This window comes from Haliotis cracherodii, unplaced genomic scaffold (genome assembly GCF_022045235.1).
Source record: "Haliotis cracherodii isolate W230 unplaced genomic scaffold, xgHalCrac1.p SCAF_12, whole genome shotgun sequence".
NCBI classification, from domain to species: domain Eukaryota; kingdom Metazoa; phylum Mollusca; class Gastropoda; order Lepetellida; family Haliotidae; genus Haliotis; species Haliotis cracherodii.
The window spans coordinates 22555251-22576581 of NW_027266267.1; the positions used below are offsets into that span (position 1 = coordinate 22555251).

General features: G+C 41.4%; 1 protein-coding gene across 1 annotated transcript; it reads left to right on the top strand.

Annotated features, from left to right (window-relative positions):
- The first annotated feature begins 1402 nt into the window (after positions 1 to 1402).
- LOC139457655 (uncharacterized) lies at positions 1403 to 8063 on the top strand. The gene is made up of 4 exons (XM_071239008.1): positions 1403 to 1800; positions 3429 to 3516; positions 4547 to 5330; positions 7705 to 8063. The coding sequence occupies exons 1-4, from the start codon at positions 1403 to 1405 to the stop codon at positions 8061 to 8063; spliced, it is 1629 nt and encodes a 542-aa protein (XP_071095109.1).
- Positions 8064 to 21331: the final 13268 nt, after the last annotated feature.

Here is a 21331-nt window from a genome sequence, read left to right on the forward strand (position 1 = left end):
CAATATGAATATTCCGGTTTTCATTTTTTTTATTACAACGTGTTCGTTTCTTTATCTACCATGTATCTAACATTACCATTTCACACCGCACCCGACTGTCATCTTTGGGCATTTTGAAATATTCAAGATGGCCGACAAAATGGCCGCCAAAACATGAAAATATCGCATCCTTGCTAACAGTATGGAATATGATACTACTTTTGGAGCATATTTTGTACATTGAATTTGGACAAACCACAATCAAACATTATCATTTCACACCGCACCCGACTGTCATCTTTGAGCATTTTGAAATGTTCAAGATGGCCGACAAGATGGCCGACAAGATGGCCGCCAAAACATGAAAATATCGCTTCCTTGCTAACAGTATGGAATATGATACTACTTTTGGAGCACATTTTGTACATTGAATTTGGACAAACCACAATCAAACATCATTTCACACCGCACCCGGCTGGATAACAATGCTGCCTAGTTCTGATGCAGCTTCTCCCCTGTCGCGTCCTTCTGTAGACACCACTGCAGGTATGTGACCTCGACAGCTTTGTCAGGAGATCCTGGTAAACACGAGCGGGCTCACATCACCTGATATTGTTTGGACACTAAGAAGGTAAGACGTATTTTCCTCAGGGAAACAAACTTATAACATCTACGTTGTCATTAAGCTAGTTCGGGATCACATTTGAAACATTCGCCGCACTTCGAAAATTATCTATCGTCATCATATCAATTGTGTCTATATTCAGGAATCACGTACCGTTAGTAATGAAACGTCTCATATTTATATTTTCTTCCAGTAGGTTGGACAATATTCGACGCCGAAGGAATTCTTAAAGGAAATCGACTAACGAAGGGGACAGGGTTAATTTCACAATGCTAGCAATACTGTTAATTAATCTGTACTATGAAGTTGGATAAGCATGTAGTTACTTCTACACCTTGAAGATCCGGGTAGAATAGATCTTCAGCAACCCATGCTTGCCGTAAAAGGCGACTATGTTTGTCATCGCATCCAAATTGGGTGGATACATGCTCATGATGTCTAGAATATTTACAGACCGCCGTCATATAGCTGGAATATTGGTGAGGGCAGCGTTAAACAACAAATAAACAAATAAATAAACAAACCAGAAGCTGCTGCTCTGAATCTTTCACTCGCTTGAGAATGTATGGACTGTTGACCTGACGGGTCAATCCCTGGATTGTCTGGCCCAGATTCGATTATTGACAGGCCGCCGTCATATAGCTGCAATATAGCTGAGTGCGTCGTTGAACAACAAACAAACAAACATTATCAGCGCCCACATTTTTCATGAGTTAGGTTTAAGATTCATCATTCAGTCACATGACATCTGATATTAATTCTAGAGATAAAAAATGAGCATGGGTGTCTTAAATGCAGATGGCGACTCTTGTTGCTTCCTTGTTCTTGGTGTGTCTTCTGACCGGATCCACCACGGCTGCCAGTGGCCATAGCTCTGATTTCTGCTATCCTGGAATGAGTTGCTTCCCTTCTCAGGAAGAGATTATTAAAGTGGCAGTTTCCCTGGAAGATGGTTTTGATGCACTCCTGTGGCCCGGCTCCCCACGTTATGGCAACATCACCACCATGAAAGATATCATATACACAAGGTTCCCAGCGTATATATTTCTCGTGAGGTCAGCCGAAGATGTCCAAAAGGTGATGCTGTTCGCCCGGAAGTACGACCTCAGAGTGACCATTCAGTCGTCCGGCCACGACTACATCGGCCGGTCAACAGGGGACGGTAGCATCATGATCAATCTCAGCAGAATGCAAAGGTGAGAATGAACGTATCCCTTACGTTGCTTTTTCCATAGGACACCACTTATTTATATAGCCAACATCACCCTGGTGTCACCCTACTTTTGTTTACCCGCTTTCGGTTGTGATATATACTCTTCAAAAAAAGAAACGCAAAGCCAGATTTGTGTGAGGTAGGAAAATACATGTATACGAGGAACCGTAAAAGGTACCGAGCCAAAATTTTGTGGAGAGAACACTTTGTGAATGTAGTCATCTCAGTTATCGGTACATAGGAAAAGCCCAAGGTGAAGGTCAGCTATCATCTACAACGCGTGTGTCGCCCTTTGGAATCGATAGCGGCCTGACATCGCCTGCACATGGAAGAGACGAGTATGCGAATCACATCCTTAGGAATGGTAGCGCACTCGTCCTGCAACGTCTAGGGTTATGGTTGACGTCGGCGTAGCCAATTCATCCCACAGGTTCTCTATCGGGTTCAAATTCGGGGATCTGGAGGGCCAGGGGAGAACATCAACGTTGTGTAGACAGGCTCTTGTGATCCGTCCTGTATGCCGTCGAGCGTTGTCCTTCTGGAATACACCGTTGCCGTTGGCTGCAATTGGAAGGACGTGTGTTAGGAGAATGTCGTTGATGTATCGTTGAGCCGTAAGATTGCCCTGGATATGAACCAAACCTGTCCTGCCATGATGGGAGATTTCCGCCCACATCATAACGCTACCCCCACCAAACCTGTCCACTTCCTGTACGCAGTTTCCGGCGTAACGTTCTCCCCGACCCGTGCTCTTTCATCCCCTCGACGGAAGAGACATCTTGATTCGTCGCTGAACCAGACATCTCTCTATCGCAGTTGAGGCCATACCCTGTGTTGATGACACCAGTGAGGTCGTTGTTGATGATGTTGTCGACTCAATATGACGCGTCGAACAGGACGTCTTCGTCGTAGACCTGCTGCTCTTAAACCGTTTCGTAAGGCCTGGTCGGAGATTCTGCGCAGTCTTGGTATTTGGGATGCAGTTGAGGTGGCTGCAGTCGGATGTAGCGATCTCGGGCGGGAGTGGTTACTCTTGGTCGTCCCGACGTTGACCGATCACGTGTTGACCCATGCTGTTGAAACCGATCCCATAGCCTTGTGATGGTGCTTGGCGCTACATTGAAAACCCTGGCTACAGCTGATCGGGATTCCTCTGCCTGCAAGCGGCCTATGACGTTGTCTCTTTGCACTTCTGTTAATCTGGGCATGTTGTTGAACTGTCACTGTTCGATTGACGCAGATGCCAGGCAATCAAAAACCCTGCACTTTAATACCGTTTATAGTGCGTGCAGCTCCGTGGCCCTTTTTCCCGTGCGTTTTTCCGAATCGTACGTGTTTCCCGACTAATGGTTTGCATGTCCTTTTGGTGATCCCTTTGATCCGGGAAATTTGTCACTGACACTATAACACATAAAACCCCATTCATTTCGCACCTGTTGGTCCGCTAATTTTGATTTTATGGCCAAATATGTCCGTATTGCGTTTCTTTTTGTGAAGAGTATATCTGGTTAAAAAAACACTTCTTAAATATAAATAAGTAAATATAGCCAGCATCACCCTGGTGTCACCCGACTTTTGTGTACCCGCTTTCGGTTTCCATATGATTTCCAGGATCGACATAAACCTAAATTCTCATTTGAACGCTGACGGTACCATCAGATCAGAGAGTGGAAACAATTGGGCAAGGGTCTATGAAGAGGTCAGTAAACAACACCATATTTCAATTGGTATATCATTCAGTCACCACAATATTAATGTATCTTGAGAATAATAATGGAAACGATTTCCATAGTCACAAGAAATCTCTGCTGAACGTAAGGTCCGTTGTACGATTCCCACTACATAATCATAATCATCATCGTGATCATCATCCTGATCATCATCATCATTCGTCATACCCCCCTCCTCCTCCTCCTCATCATCATTCTTCATCATCCTCATCCTCATCTCCTCCTGCTCTCCTCCTCGTCGTCCTCATCCTCTCCTCCTCATCCTCCTCTCTCCTCCTCCTCTCCTCGTCCTCCTCTCCTCATCCTCTCCTCATCCTCCTCCTAGCTCCTCTACTCCTCCTCGTCGTCGTCCTCCTCCTCCTCCTCTCCTCCTCGTCGTCCTCCTCCTCCTCGTCGTCCTCCTCGTCCTCCTCTTCGTCGTCCTCCTCCTCCTCCTCGTCGTCCTCCTCATCCTCCTCCTCTCCTCCTCGTCGTCCTTCTCCTCCTCCTCGTCGTCCTCCTCCTCCTCCTCCTCGTCGTCCTCCTCCCCCTCCTCCTCGTCCTCCTCCTCTCCAACTCCTCATCGTCGTCCTCCTCATCTTCATCCTCCTCCTCTCCTCCTCACCCTCCTCCTCCTCCTCTCCTCCTCGTCCACGTCTTAGGCGTGACGAGCGAACGCTTAAACCACTAGGCTACCCGACCGCCCTCACTTACTGATGAATGCCAGGTGTCCGCGATACGGGGAAGAAAGACAAACAGACTCGGAGACTTTAAACTCACTCACTAACTTTTTTATAGTGGCTAATGATATATCAGCGGTCGGGTAGCCTAGTGGTTAAAACGTTCGCTCGTCACGCCGAAGACCCGGGTTCGATTCCCGACAAGGGTACAATGTGTGAAGCCCGTTTCCGGTGTCCCCCGCAGGGATATTGCTGGAATATTGCTAAAAGCGGCGTAAAACATTACTTACTCACTCACTGATATATAGGCACATGACATGTTTGACCTGCTATCTTTCAGGTGAATAAGCATGGTCGTGTTGTTGTTGGTGGGAGTGCCCATACAGTTGCCATGGGAGGATACACCTTGGGTGGAGGTCATAGTCCCATGTCAAGGTCACTCGGTCTTGCAGTGGACAACCTTTTAGAGGTCACTATGGTAACAACAGATGGTTCCATCGTCAATGCGTCCGCATCTGGGACAGTGAAAGTGGCCCCTGATGGATCTGTTACACACTCTGCCGACCCTGACTTGTTCTGGTCTCTAAGGGGAGGGGGAGGAGGAACGTTCGGGGTCGTGACCAGCTTTGTCTACAAACTCCATAAACCACCATCAGCATTTGGACACATGACGTGTGTGTTTCGATTCCACAGGGAGAATGACCAAGACAAAGCTGAAGACGTAATAAAATTCTACTTCGACCTTGCCAAGACCCTGCCCAATGAATGGGGAGGTTACTTTATTGGAACCAATGATTATTCTGATGTGACGTACCAGCATGTGGATTACATTGTATCAATGCTTCATTATGGCCCTTCCTCTCTTCCGTCTTTTGCCAAGATCCAACCTTTGGTAGATTATCATCCAGAGTGGCAGGCAATCAAGTGTTTTAAGAAGGACTTTGCTTCATTCTGGGACTACGAGGTATCCGTTCAGGACGCCCTCTACATACGCGCCGCCCTCGTAACATCACTGGTTAGAGCCGTCGACTTTGACGACATCATGGCGGCAACGATACGCGACATCGTGATGGTGCCACCAACAAACACGTCCATCGGCTCTTGCTCAAACACCCTTATCGGAGGTAATACCGATGTTCAATATTGCCTTTAGTTGTAGGTTTGCACGGTTGTATTATTGGGTCCACCGTGCACCTGTTCCTTACAAACTTATGTCCAAAAGAAACGATACCACGTGTTTGAAAGGACATTACAAAAAAGCTAAACGATACAGACATTTCAAATTGGTATATGACTTGTGAATAATGTTTTCACAGTATGTGTACAAAAAATCATTGTAATCAATCCTTTACAATCACGAGGACAGACATGTAAAGACGCGGGGGGTCCAAAATGAAAATTTCATTTGAACACAGTTGATGAGTCAAGAGTGGAAAATGTCACAACACACGTCTCAAAGTCACGTTAGTACCGGGTATGTCCACCGTGAGCGTCAATACACGCTAGTAAACGTCTACGGGCTGATGACGTCAGACGTCTGATGACGTTGGGGGGGATGCGTTGCCATTCATGGAGGAGGCATTGTTCCAATTCCTGGAGGTTAACTGGAGGTACAGGGCGATTCCTGACTTTGCGGCCGAGAATGTCCCACATGTGTTCGATTGGGTTCATGTCCGGTGAACATGCCGGCCATGGTAAAACGTGAATGTTGGCGTTTGCTAGGAAGTTCTGGGTCAGCCTTGCCGTGTGAGGCCTCGCATTATCGTGCTGGAAAATGATACCATAAGGCTGTTGTTGGATGAATGGCACCACAACTGGTTGTAAGATGACATTACGATAACGCTGCGCATTCAGGTTTCCTGGAATAACGACGAGTCTCGTTTTGACGTCACCGCAGATTCCACCCCAAACCATTAAACCTCCGCCTCCATATGGCCTGACTTGATGGATGCAGTTCGGTGCCAAACGTTCACCTACTCTTCGGTACACACGCTGCCGGCCGTCGTTCCTGAAGATGCAAAATCTGCTTTCGTCAGAAAACATGACACGTGCCCAGTTCCACCGTTGCCACCGTCGAAGTCGCCTGGCCCATATCCGTCTGTTGAGTCGGTGTTGAGGTGTCAGGAACGCTCCGCGGTAGGGGCGACGTGCTCGGATACCATGTGCCCGCAGTCTCCTGTACACGGTTTGTCGACTTATCACGTGTCCCAGTGCCGTCCGTGTCGTTAACGTCGCCGTTACGAAGCGGTTCAGAAGCTGAAGTACCCGGATGTGGCGGTCTTCAATAGGCGTGGTCACCCGTGGTCTCCCGCTTCTCGGCCTGTCTGCTGTCCGACCTGTTAGACGCAATCGCTGCATTAACCTGGTGACGGTTATGCGCGCGCATCCTAACCTTCTGGCGACGTCGCGATGCGTAGCTCCCTGTTGGAGCATTCCTACGGCTCTCTCTCTCTCAATCGCTGTCAAACGTGGCATTTCTTTTGTGTACTTTTTGTTGCTGTGATCCCAACGTGTCGGGTCAGCAGTTTATAACAGAAGATATGCACGTGCATTTCGTGTTACGGGACGGAACGTCATTTGGGCAAATTGCACGCTTTTTTCTCAACTGATCAAATGTTTTTATCGACCGAATACGTTTGGTTTGGAACGTAGGGTACGCAAAAGTACCTTTTCAGACGAAAATTAACTCTTCATAAAAAAATATTTAGAAAAATGTGTGGTATCGTTTCTTTTGGACATTAGTTTACACATAACAATACTTATGACTTCTCTACATTGTGGGATCCAATAACCTACATTACGTGGTTTGTTTGTTTGTTGTTTAACGTCGCACTCAGCAATATTCCATCTACATGACGGCGTTCTGTAAATATAAAACAATATTCACTTATGTTTTCACGTACCAACGACACCTGAAGATGCGTGGTAGGATAAATCTATAGCAACCAATGCTTGTCGTAAGAGACGTCTAACGGGATCGGGTGGTCAGCCTCGCTGACTTTGTTGATGCATGTCATCGTATCCAAACTGCATGGATCGATGCTCATAATGTCAATCACTAGATTTTCTGGTCTAGACTATTTACAGACCGCCGTCATATAGATGGAATATTGCTGAGTGCGGAGTTAAACAACAAGCAAACACATAAATAAACAAAGCAGAAGCTGCTGCTCTGAATCTTTCGCTTGCTTGAGAACGTATAGAATGTTGACCTGACGTGACCTGACCAGAGTGTGTATCTTGTAAATGTAAATGTATCGAGTAAATGTATGCAACGATATGTTTTAGACTGTGTTAAACCCAAACTCACTACACAATTCGGGTTTTTTACGTGATAACTGGGTTTAAATATCCTGCCAAATAAGTAATAGTTTCAATAGGACAGGGGGCACCTATTAAAACTTCGATTTGCCCCAAAGAAAGCGATTTACTATGTCCGTCTCGTTTCTGTGGTGATGTCAACGTAACTAAAGTCTGTCTTTGTCTCTTTTACACCAGGTCACGTGAGCACCGTGGGCGACGATGATACCTCTGTGAGCCCCAACCTAAGGGCCGCCCTTGCCTCCTTGTCCTGTGCTGTAGGTTGGGCGAATGACCCAACTGTCGATCCTGAGAACCTTGCCGCGGCCGACAAGCTGGAGAAGCGACTGCACAGACTGGGCCATGGCATCTACCTAAATGAGCCCCCCGCCCAGATTAACAACTGGAAAACTGACTTCTGGGGGCACCACTATCCCCGGCTCCTTGCGACGAAGAAGACGTGGGACCCCAGCAACTTCCTCACATGTCTCTACTGTGTAGGCTCCGACCTTGGCCGAAACTACCTCAACCACAGAGGAGCGCCTATCATTGGCTGACATGAGTGTTCAGGGTTATGATTATTTGTATTAAGCATTTAATAAAATACTTCTTTCGAATCGTGTTAATTGTGAAACTTCTGTTGACGGACTTGGGTAAACAGCACATTTTTATCGATTTAACAACCGTTAAAGGTAATGAAAGTTTTGACAGGGGTTCTTGAGAGAAAGGATTCAATAGGATTTTGAGGGTGATCCTGGTTCAAGGCATCTGAAGGCTGAACGAGTAAGAAGAAGGGAATCTCTGAAAAATAAACCAGGTCGATTTTAAGGGTCGGTCAGCGATGCTTATTTATGTGGCCTGGTGTAACTTTCATTTGTTTGGTTTGTTTGTTGTTTAACGCGTTAGAATAGGTCTCCAGCAACACATGGTTGCCGTAAGAGGCGACTAACGGGATCGGGTGGTCAAGCTCGCTGACTTCATTTGATGCATGTCATCGTATCCCAATTACATGGATTGACGCGCATGATATCAATCACTGGATCGTCTGGTCCAGGCTGGATTATTGACAGACCACGTCATATAGCTGGACTATTACGGCGTTAAACAGCAGACACACCAAACAAACACAATTTTGGCTCCTCTCGACCCCTGAATTCGTTTTCAAGGTCAAGTGCTTTGGCTGGTTCAACAGACAAAAGAAAACCTTGGTAAATCTTCAGCTTCACACATCGTTAATATACAAGCAGACTTAAAATTGTATAACAAAACTAAATATATCTAAAGCATATACAGAACTTGCAACTTGTGTACGACTGGTACGCCGAATACATAACAGACATGTCTATTATAGCAAAGACAAAAGAGGGGCGGCCGGGTAGTCTAGTGGTTAAAGCGTTCGCCGAAGACCCGGGTTCGATTCCCGACATGGGTACAATGTGTGAAGCCTATTTCTTGTGTCCCCCGCCGTGATATCGCTAGAATATTGCTAAAAGCGGCGTAAAAAATATTCACTCACTCACTCAATCAAAGACAAAAGAAATGAGGCGTGGTATTAGGACGGTTCGGAGTGAGTGATAACATTGACATGGTCCAACTTACGAATCAATACATTTTCAGAACATTTCCTAAAATATAAACAGCTTAGTATATCGCTTACGTACAGTGAGTGAGTTAGTTGGGTTTAACGCCGCTTTAAACAATATTTCAGTTACATCACGACCTGTCAACTTAATGTGGGAGGAAAGCCCGAAGTGATACAGGTCTCAGACGTTTGCCACTTCCGTGAAACCCACGAGCACGGGTATGTTGCTGACAGACCTAGAAACATAATCGGGGCGAACCGGGATTCGAACCCACAATCTGCACAGCGAATCGCAGCGCCTTAGACGACTGGGCAACCCGAACCCCCTCTTACGTTCAGGATATGGTGTGTGAAATAATTAAATTTCGTGTGTGAGCTATTGTGAATTTGACATATGTAGAAATGTATTGTATATAAAAGCCTTGGTGCAAAGTCGGGACCTTTCCTATTTTTGAATATCAGTCTGTGAATGAGTTTAAATGTAACGTCACGCTTACAATAGTCCAGCCACATCGTGACGAGAACACGTTATACATTTGTAACAAATCCGTTTAGGTGGGGTGAGGAGAAAGGGGTTTAACGCTGCGTTCAAGATTATTGCATTTATATAGCGACGTGCATGTACGTGTGTGTGTTTGTGTGGCTGCTTGTACTAGTCCGGACTAATGCCGATTTATAGTGCTAGCACACTGAGATACCATGCCGCAGTTTAACATGAATACCCCACTCAGACACAGTATACTGACTCCGAGCCGACCAGTCCTTGTTTTAGCCCCTTAATGCCGAGCGCCAGACAGGGTAACAACAAGTACCATCTTTTAACACCTTTTGGTATGACGCGGCTGGGGATCGAACCCCTGACCTTCCGCTCTCCGGGCGGATGCTCTACCACTAGACCTCGGAGGCGGTCTAAATCCGTTTAGAGTGAATATAAACCTGTCGTCGACAGACAGCACAATAACACCAGTACTAGATTATTACAGATTATATATAATACTAATTTGAGAACATTTGAAGGAATAATATTTTCAACAACACATTATGAAACGGGCCAAAGGTAGGCCACCACACTCGTGACTTACAATTCCTCTGCTACCTAGATGGTCAATCTGGGTCAGACAAACCAGCGTTCATAAAGAGACACGCCCAACGCCGTTGGAATACGACATCAATGAACCAGGTCATGGCAACTCGCCAATCTATCCGATTTAGTCGCCTCTTACAAAAAATTGAGCCGATTAAAATCATTCTATTTGTCAGAAGTATTGCTGTAGGGTCCAGTGAAGAAATTAGGAGAACAATTGTCAAGTATTTATAAAGAGGATAGTCTGGCTGAAGTAATTTAGTTTAGTTCAATCGTTGTTGCTATGAATGAAAAATGTAATATTTAATGATCCTCAATTTTTTGGCGATTTTACGACCGCTTCTTATCACCAAGGCGCGGGAGGTTCAATGTTTTGTTTCTTTTCTTTGTTTGTTTATTTGCCACACACAATATTCCAGCTATATGACGGGGGTCTGTAAATAATCGAATCTGGACCAGACAATCCAGTGATTGACATCATGAGCATCGATCCACGCAAATGGGATCGATGACATCGCTACCAGGCCCGGGTCCTTGAACGGGGGATAGTATTGACACTACAGCACTGAAGAGATTCAAGTGCAGAGTGGATCAGCACTGGAAAAGATGATACGGCGGATTGACTAGTTTTACAAGACCATTCAGGATTATGCGAGTGTGGACACATATGTAAACACTAGTAATGGTTTTGACAGTGTTGGGGTTCTTCCGACAGTGTTCAAGGACCGTACGTCCACTTTTTCTTAATTGGAAAAGGACCCTTTAATTTGAAGTTTTATTTTCGGAATGCATAGCGATCTCGGGTTAACTGCCAAAAGTATGAGGTGGCTTGTGTGCAATATAACAGGTAGTTGTGATTTGTGTTATTCGTGGAATTTCATGGAATAAGGATTATTCAGGAATTCCTAAATGCAATGTTAACCATAAAGATTCTTTTTACATATAAATATCGCCTTAAATGCTTATTGTGTTAGAATTTTATCCTGCCCCCCCACCCCCCCCCCCCCCCACCCCAGATATTGAATTTAGAGTAATAATGTATTGTTGAACTATTATGAAACCTATTCGTATTACTCGTATTTGATTCATGCAGAACAAGGATTTATTTATCATTTAGCAACAATAACATTTGATCGCATTATTTAACGATTATGAGAACTAAACGAGTCTTTCTGCTCAGCCCTACGCACGTGGACCACCCAAATATAGAACATCACGTGATGAACATGTGACTAGTTTGTTTACGATTTGCGGTGCATTCATGTGAAGCTATCGTAAGGTGTATGAACATCATTTCTAATATAGTTCCCTAGAATTAAGTCCTTGGAATGATATGGTGATAGTTTAGTTTCGAAGATGCGAATAAGATCCGTATTTATCCACGTAAAATTGGTGCAAGTTGGAACCTGATAAATAGCTCTTGTGCTGTGTTTGACTTTGTGTAGAGCAGAAAGTATCTGACTATAAATAGACTCACGTGATTAATCACATGACTTTCATATCTACTTTTTTTCGGTCTGGTTTCAACTTTTCTTTTATTTGATTTAAATTTTATGTACATTTATGGTTAGTAGTTGACAGAGCCAGCTATATTTTTATATTGGACTCAGGCAATTTTGCATTAACACAAAACAGACGTAGAATTTAGTATCAGTTGATGTTTTATAGATGGAAATATACTCATTTTGTGTGGGGACTGGAATTTGATTATGGTTATGATTATGGATGCGTTTAATTATAAGCATTTAAATAATCTCAAAGCAAGGAATGAGGTATTAGATATTATGGAAACTTTAGATTTGCAAGATGTATGGTGAGATGCAGATCCGTTTGATAGGCGTTTCACCTGGCGACAACCTAACCCCATTAAGCAAGCTAGATTAGATGTTTTTTCTTGTATCCCGCGATATAGCCCTATCGGTCAGTGAATGTGACATCCACCCAGGGCTGGACTCTGATCAATCTCTTATTTGTCCTTCAATAGATATACACGAAAGTGGAAGAGGAAAAGGCTTCTTGAAATTCAATATTTTTTGTTACATGATAAAGAATATGTTGAGAAAATAAAAATAAGAATTAAAGATGCATTAAATCAGTATGAGGACAAAACTTATGATAAAAATAGAAAATATGTGTTAAACGATCAGTTGCTATGGGAAATAATACTTTTAGCTATAAGGGGTGAAACAATATATACTGAACGACAAAAGTTCCTGTGACATTGAATAACATTTAATGGAAAGTTATTTTTTTTACCTAATCTGAAACAATTTCGGCTTGCAACAGATAAAAGACTCCTGTAAGTGTTCAAATGGTTTAGTTTGACATACTGACTTCAGAAAATGCGTGATTTCATTAAAAAACAATGAACATGCCAAATGCCATGTCTTGTCGATTATTGGTTACACGTGGCCTGCGAGGATGGTCTTTGACTGCATTCCTCTGTTGCCAGCGTTGCCATAAACACAAAATGGTGTTTCTGTGGACGTTAAATTGTCTTGCAACATCACGTTGACTCGATCCTGCTTCAAGTATACCAATGGCTCGCAGACGCTCATTTTCGGACAAGCGTGGCATTTCGTAATGTTGAATAATTGTGTAATTTTGTTGTTTTTCTGAGTGGTTGTTGTCAGCATGATGCTAAACAATGCATATGGAATCCCGTTAACGCACATGTTTTTATACCCATTCTTAGGTAGTGAAATGCATGGGGCTTGCATAAAAGTCAACTTTTGCATGGAATGCATGCTTTTCTGTAGCAGTTGCGTTTTGATAACTTGATTCCATACATGTACTACAATATTGAAAACCAAACTTTACTTGTTTGAAAAATGCACTGAAATATTGGTGTCAGGAACTTTTGTTGTTGAGTATATTCCTCTTCAACAAAAGGAGGCTGACAGAGGCAAAGGAAAAAAAGCTTGAAAAGGATTTACTTAATTTTGAAAAATATTCAGATAGTGGGAAGGGGAAATAGAAAAGAAAAGTATATCAAAGAATATAGAGGAATAATGGGAGATAATGTGCAAAAGTACCAGAATTTATTTCCCTGCAATTAAAGGGGAGATAATGAAGAATGCTCCGAAATCACTGAAAGGAATAAAAAAAATGAGAAAAGTCCTGGCCCGGATGGTTTCACAACAGAATTTTTTTAAAATACTTGGAATGATATTGGATAATGTTGGCTTACGTCTGTTAATCATGCATATAAAAATGAATCTACATCTGCAACACAAAAACCAGGATTAATTACATTCTTAAGGAAAATAAGTTGAAACATTTCCTAAAAATGGCGCCCAATCTCTCTCTTGAATACTTCGCATAAACTAGCGTCAGCCGTAATTGTGAATAGAAGTTTTAAGTTTAATTATTAGTGGAAATCAGAAAGGTTTTGTCCCGGGAAGATATATTGGGGAGGTTACAAGATTAATGCATGACTTGATGGAATATACTGAATCATATCAAATACCTGGATTACTTATGCTGATTGACTTTGAAAAAGCTTTTGACTCTGTTGATAGACTTTTTATCTTGAATACATTTAGATTTTTCAACTTTGGTCCAAGCATAGTAAAATGGATATCAATATTATTCAGCGATATTGAATCAAGTGTATTAGTCAATGGATTTGCTAGCCCTTTTTTAAAGATAACAAGAGGTTGTCGTCAGGGGGATCCAGTGTCGAAAAAATAAAAGCATTAAAGGGAATAGAGACTGGTAGTATGGAACATTTACTTACATAATTTGCAGATGATGCGACTTTGATGTAGATGAATCTGAAAAAAGCTTATACAATGTGTTAATGCGCTTAATTTTGTCTAGGTTTTCAGGAATAAAAGTTAATACTGACAAAACCAAACTGATATGGATTGGTTCAGAAATGCGATCCCGATATAAGCTTCGTAAAGAGTGGAATCTTGACTGGACTCCTATAACGTTAAAGTTATTTGGAATTAATTTTTCTACTGATTTGGACGAAATAATTGACTTAAACTATACAGATTAATTTGAAAAAAAAATGAAAGGGAAATGAACGTATGGAAAGCAAGATTATTGACTCAAATAGAAAGAAATAGTTTTAAAATCACTTTTGTTATCAAAATTATATCATTTGTTTACATCTATACCTAGCCCTAATGATGAAGTAATAGAAAACTTTCTTTTGTGTGGAAAGGAAATCCAGAAAAGGTAAAAGAAATGTAATGTCACAGCCATATCAGTTTGGGGGGATCAACGTACCTATTATTAAAGACATGATAGAATCACAAAAACCGTCCTGGCTGAAAAATTACTTTGTTGTAACTCAAAATGGGTATTGCTTTCATTGAATTCTATCCCAAACATTAACAGATTATGGATGGCAGATGCTTAATATGTCACTGATAAAATTATTCCTGCCGTAGACAACTATTATTGGAAAGATATATTACAATACAAGCCTGGAGCAGTTTTTTTTTATCAAAGAGTAATATTAGTGGTAGTATTGACTTTGTAAACGAGGCTTTATGGGTTAATAACAACATTCAGATAGGAGGAAAGTTCATCTTTTATCCGACTTGGTATTGTAAGGGAGTTACATTTGTTGGTGATCTTTTTGATGAAACATATATGAAATATATTATTATGGATCTTTTATTGATAGATATGGAATAACAACAAATTTCCTAACATATCAGGGCATAGTTCAATCAATATTGCAACTTACCAGAAAGAGCAATGGTAACTTTAAGAGTTTGCCTAGAGTCTCTTGTCAACATATTGTGCCATACATTGTTTCACTACTCACAAGGTGTAATAAAGGCAGTAAACTCTTCAATAAGACACCATCACAAGCAGCTTTTATAAAATGTCAGGGAGAACTTAAGTGGGAAGAAACTTTACAGAAAGTATTTACCGATGAACAGTGGGTGGGATTTATTTTGATGGCAACAGGTGTTTCCAGAGTGTAGAACTGAGATGGTTTCAGTTTAGGACTATCCACTACATATTACCTTTGAATAATTACTTACATAGTATTTGTTATAACGATTCACCAAAATGCAACTTCTGTTGTAAATATAGTGAAACTATTGTACATACATTTTATGATTGTGAATATGTTGCTCAGATGTAAGAGCTTGTTCTCAACTGGTTCACGGCATCTGTGGAAGGAAGACTTGATTTCTGTTAAGAGAATATTTTATTTGGATTCAATGTAGTTATATTACTTATCAAATGTATTGTGTTCAAACAATCACAAAATGGTTTTCGGCTAAAGTTAAAATATATTGAACGTGAAGTTATTAGATACTACAATATGACCAAGTTAATTGCATTCTCAAATTGCAATTGTACAGATTTCTTTCAGTTCTGGTCTTCCTTCCACAGGCTTTTTAATGCCAGCAAAGAATATAAGTATGATATATCATACTTTATGATTGTCTATATTTGCAATATGTTTTGAATGTTTGATGTAAAGGGAGTGAATTTTGAAAAATGTATAATTGTTGAAATGTTACACATTGTATATTATTAGAAATGTGAATAAAGATTTAAATAATCATAAACAAAACCAACTTCATATATACTTGTGGACTTAAATATTGTACACAATTTGTAATACTAGGCGCCTGGTAAACTGATTTTTTTGTTCTTTTACATCAGTATTGCAGTATTATTCCAGCTATATAAAGACGGCCTTCAAGTAATTTCGCATTGGAAGGACGAACCAGTGGTTGACATGATGGGCATCATATCCCACGTCATCGAGTTGGAGGGCAGGCAGTCAACAAAGAACACGTTTCAGAAATACTTACGACGATCATAGGTGGATTAGAATCTGTATAAACGGAAATAAAGCATAGGTATTTCTGTAAACATGTGCTTGTTTAAACAGGTGTTCTGTTCTCTTCCTGAGTGTTCGAGTGAGTCAGTTGGGTTTAACGCCACTTTAAACAGTATTCTAGTTTTATTACGGCGTGTCAGCTTCCAGTGGTATCGTAGGATAACAGAAACAGAACAACTGCAACTATTTGCTGTAGAACCGTGTGTATTATCTCATGAACATACAGTAAACATCACACATTTTCATACCTCCATGTCAGAATGATGAGATCTAAAAGTTGGTCCACGTGATCTCGATAAAATAGCGCGTATCCTGCCTTGGAAGGGAATACATTTCTCAGTGGGGAATAAATCTCTTATACCCCGCCGAGAGCAAGTCAGGAAGAATTAATCCCTTATACTCCGCTTCAAAGCTAAAAGCCACACGCTTTTTCAGAGTCTGCGTTCTATTGCGCAAGCTGGCCTCAGCTGCTTTTTGTATCAATTTTGAATTTGTGTTATTCTTTTACAATGTCACATTGAAACATGTCGGTGAGATTCATTTATTGTAGTAGATTACTCGGGGTACATGGGATTTTATACGTCCCGTTAGGTTTAATACCACTCGCCTAAGGCTCCAAAGGTTTTATACCTTTTGCCTACAACTCGTGGTATAAAACCCCATATACACCTCGTGATCCTGCTACAACTTATAGTGTACATTATACGGCGTTAATCAGATGCAGGTTCTGTATGTTGGGGGCGGTCGGGTAGCCTAGTGGTTAAAGCGTTCGCTCGTCACGCCAAAGACCCGGGTTCGATTCCCGACATGGGTACAATGTGTGAAGCCCATTTCTGGTGTCCCCCGTCGTGATATTGCTGGAATATTGCTAAAAGCGGCGTAAAACCATACTCACTCACTCACTCACTCTGTATGTTGGGTTATGCACAGTTTCTCTGGAAGTATCTACAACCACCAAATTTCACCCAGTCTATGCTGGGAACGTCGAGTTTTGTGTGCTTGGATAAGTAGCAGGCGCCGTGCCATATCTCAAACGATCGACAAGTGAAGTATCTGCACATACGGCACCTCTTGCTGCATCCCTTGAAGGTGGACACATGGTGTGTCGCGTCGTTGAAGCCGTGGCTACAGTATTCGTAGGACAGGAGCTCGAAGGTTCTGCCGTAGTTGACACAGTCTGTCAAAAATGAAGTACAATATAGCCACAGTTCTCAGTCCATAGTTTGCTGTTCTACACCACAGTCATCAATATTAAACTCTGTCACGATGGCCGGTGAATAATCGGGTCTGGGTCAGGCTAACAGTGGTTAAAAAGCTTGATTACCCTACTCCAATGTTGTCGGCTTTTAAGCCAGGGATGATAGTCCATGGTGACATCACATTATCTTCAGGCACATTATATCAGGCGTGTTTATTCTCAGTAAATCCTTCAGATAAACAATGTGTGATTTGAAAATCAACATATCGTCTTTCAGTTTCAACAATATTTCATTCAGAGCAGCTTGCACTGAGTGAGGAGATGCAAAAGATGCTTTCTAAGAAAGTGAAAGTTCCCACGGGTAATAATACCTGTATTTCTTCTGGAGGTTTGAATCAGGCTTTAAGTGTAGCCGCCACAGCAGCCATATTAAAAAACAACAACAACATTTTATTGCCAGTAGACAGCCACATCAATATGGCCGCCACAACAGCCATATTGAAAAAAAACATTTTATTGCCAGTAGACAGCCGCATCAATATGGCCGCCATAGCTGCCATATTGAAAAACATTTATTGCCAGTAGACAGACACATCAATATGGCCGCCACAGCAGCCATATTGAAAAACATTTTATTGCCAGTAGACAGCCACATCAATATTGCCGCCACAGCAGCCATATTGAAAAACATTTTATTGCCAGTAGACAGTCACATCAATATGGCCGCCATAGCTGCCATATTGAAAACAAAACCCAATTGTTTTTCTGTTAGACAGCCACATAAATATGGCCGCCACAGCAGCCTGTATGATCTGTTAAACTCAATAGGATTAAGATGTGTATTGCGTAGTTGTCTGCCTATTCACAAAAGAGTGAAACTTAAAACAATTGGGAATAAATAAAATGCTAACTTTGCTCCCGTTTAATAACAATTATGACTATTTTGCAGCCATTTAGTTTCACTCTGTAAGGAAATTTGTCAATTATATAGATAGTAGCTAGGCTCAACACCATTAACCATTATTGATGAAGCCATATTAAAAATATAACTTTTGTAAGTTGATTTGGGGAGAGGAAAATGTCAACAAAGTCAAAAGCTGGATTATGGCAGCGATTTTGAGCTTTTTTGAGAAAAAGGTGTACGCCTTGTCTAATCTTTGCTTTCCGTCTTTTCATGATACAAGAAGATGAAGAGGTGAATTGCCATAACATACCTTAAGTGATGACATTTTATTCTGAGGATGGGATGACAATGCAGCTGATTCATTATACAAACTGAACGATACTACAGCGATCCACTCATGTCGAAAACTGATACCCCAAATGTGTAATGTCATTCTGAGTAAAATATATCATTCAAATGAGAAATATTAAAATATAACCTTTGAAAACCAACGATATGCACATTGTGAAATAATTTATTAACCATGATACCTCTCTCTCAATCACGAACAAAATTTATTTCGCAATTAAGAGTTTATTGTTGTATGAATAAAGATACTACACTTGTGATTTTTCCATTGTGAGAGTCCATGATGGTCCACTCGTTCAGCAAAACTAGTTCCCAGAGTGAATGAACATAGTATTCCCTGTCTTGCCCAACATTATTATATACATTAATATCTAACCTTTAACACATGATCGGTCGTTGGGATTAAAGCTGAAGCCAGCCAGACACTTGCACGTGTGGTCAATGCACTGTGTCTCGTCATCCACACATTCAGCATAGCTGGAACACCTTTCGTCATAGTGCTTGCCTTTGGGATCTGTAGACGACCACAATACTATTCGTGCCCAAACATATTTAAAACAAACGAACAAAGGAAATTAATTCAATATATGTTTAACGTGGGTAGAGACACGTATTACAAAATGGTACCTCCTATCACAAAATTTGTACACTGTGAGAACGAATGTTGTATTCTTTATTTTGCTAAACGTGATTAATTGATAGAACATCTTACCTTTGATACATGATCTGTCGGCAGAATTAAGGCTGTAGCCTGTCATACATTTGCACACGTTGTCAGTACACTGTGTCTTGTCATCAGCACATTCTGCATGACTTGAACACATATCACCATAGTGCAGATCCTTGGGATCTGAAGATGTACAAGTGTCACACTTTGAGTATAGGCGTCATATGCATGTGCTGTAGTTTGAATTTGTTCTGTAATTTCTTTTATTTGTGACGTTTTTACTCTACAGAACAGAACACGATAAGAGTGACTAACTAACCGTTGGACAAAGTTTCAAAGCTTGGCGCTGTTCGATTGATTTTTGCTTCAACCACGTTGTCGTTGAATCCTCATTAGTTGAGGTACTTTCTCAAACGAAGATGTTAACAGTTGAAACTGACACTGCAGCACACACAATAACTATTAATATTAATACGCAGAATTCTTAACTCTATTTATGCACAACCAGAAATGTAACTGGTTTAGCTTTCGTCAGTTCAATGGTCAAAATGACAGTCAGTTCAATGATCAAAATGACAGCCAGTTCAATGATCAAAATGACAGTCAGTTCAATGGTCAAAATGACAGCCAGTTCAATGATCAAAATGACAGCCAGTACAATGGTCAAAATGACAGTCAGTTCAATGGTCAAACTGACATCCAGTTCAATGGTCAAAATGACAGTCAGTTCAATGGTTAAAATGACAGTCAGTTCAATGATCAAAATGACAGCCAGTTCAATGATCAAAATGACAGTCAGTACAATGATCAAAATGACAGCCAGTTCAATGGTCAAACTGACAGCCAGTTCAATGGTCAAAATGACAGCCAGTACAATGGTCAAAATAACAGCCAGTTCAATGGTCAAAATGACAGGCAGTTCAATTGTAAAAATGACAGCCAGTACAATGGTCAAAATGACAGCCAGTACAATGGTCAAAATGACAGCCAGTACAATGGTCAAAATGACAGTCAGTTCAATGGTCAAAATGACAGTCAGTTCAATGGTCAAAATGACAGCCAGTTCAATGGTCAAAATGACAGCCAGTTCAATGGTCAAAATAACAGCCAGTTCAATGGTAAAAATGACAGTCAGTTCAATGATCAAAATGACAGCCAGTTCAATGATCAAAATGACAGTCAGTTCAATGATCAAAATGACAGCCAGTACAATGGTCAAAATGACAGCCAGTACATTGGTAAAATTGACAGCCAGTTCAATGGTCAAAAAGACAGTCATTGCAATAGCAAAATGACATTTGTTTACACTTTAATACAAATGTCACGTGCACTCGAAATAAGCAACCACACTGTTTCGTAAAAAAATCAGAAAGTCAACTCTCTTTGGAGGAAATTGTGAATAGTGACGTTTAGTAGTTTCTAACTTTCCAAATATCTTACCTTTGATACACGTTGTGTCCCCTTGATTATGGCTGTAGCCAGTCAGACATTTGCACACGTTGTCAATGCATTGTGTCTTGTCATCCACACATTCAGCATGGCTCGAACACAAATCTCCATGGTGCTTCGGCTCTAAAGATGTACAGAGTGTCATACTTTTTGTGTACAAATGATATGCAAGAATGACATTTATGTGCCTGTAAATATTATACTTAAAAAGGGATTCCTTTCCACTCAACCACGGGGTAGAATTGGTCTTCAGTACCCATGCTTGTCGTACTTAGAGGCGACTAACGTGATCGGGTGGTCAGGCTCGCTGACTTGGTTGATGCATGTCATCGATCCCAATTGCGTGGATGCTCATGATACCAATCACTGGAATGTCTGGTCCAGACTCGATTACTTACAGACCGCCGTCATATAGCTGGAATATTGCCGAGTGCGGCGTAAAAAAACAGACCAACCAACCAACCAAACTTAAAAAGGAAACGCATACCTGAATCCAAATGCATCTCATTCAGTTACAAAGGTTGAAAGTTATATTAAGTAAAAGTAAAAGTTACAGTTTTCATTGTCAGTTATTGAAGAATTTATTTAACGTTACAAATTGAGCAATATGACTGAGTCATAAGGGACATTTCGCCTGAATATCAAACGGCCGATCTGTTAATTCAACCAGAGTTTACATGAACTGTCTGGGGATGTAATTCCACTCCCTTTGCAGGGCCAAGAACACGTCCTGTAATGTCTGAGACTCAGGAATACGTGCATCACTGTC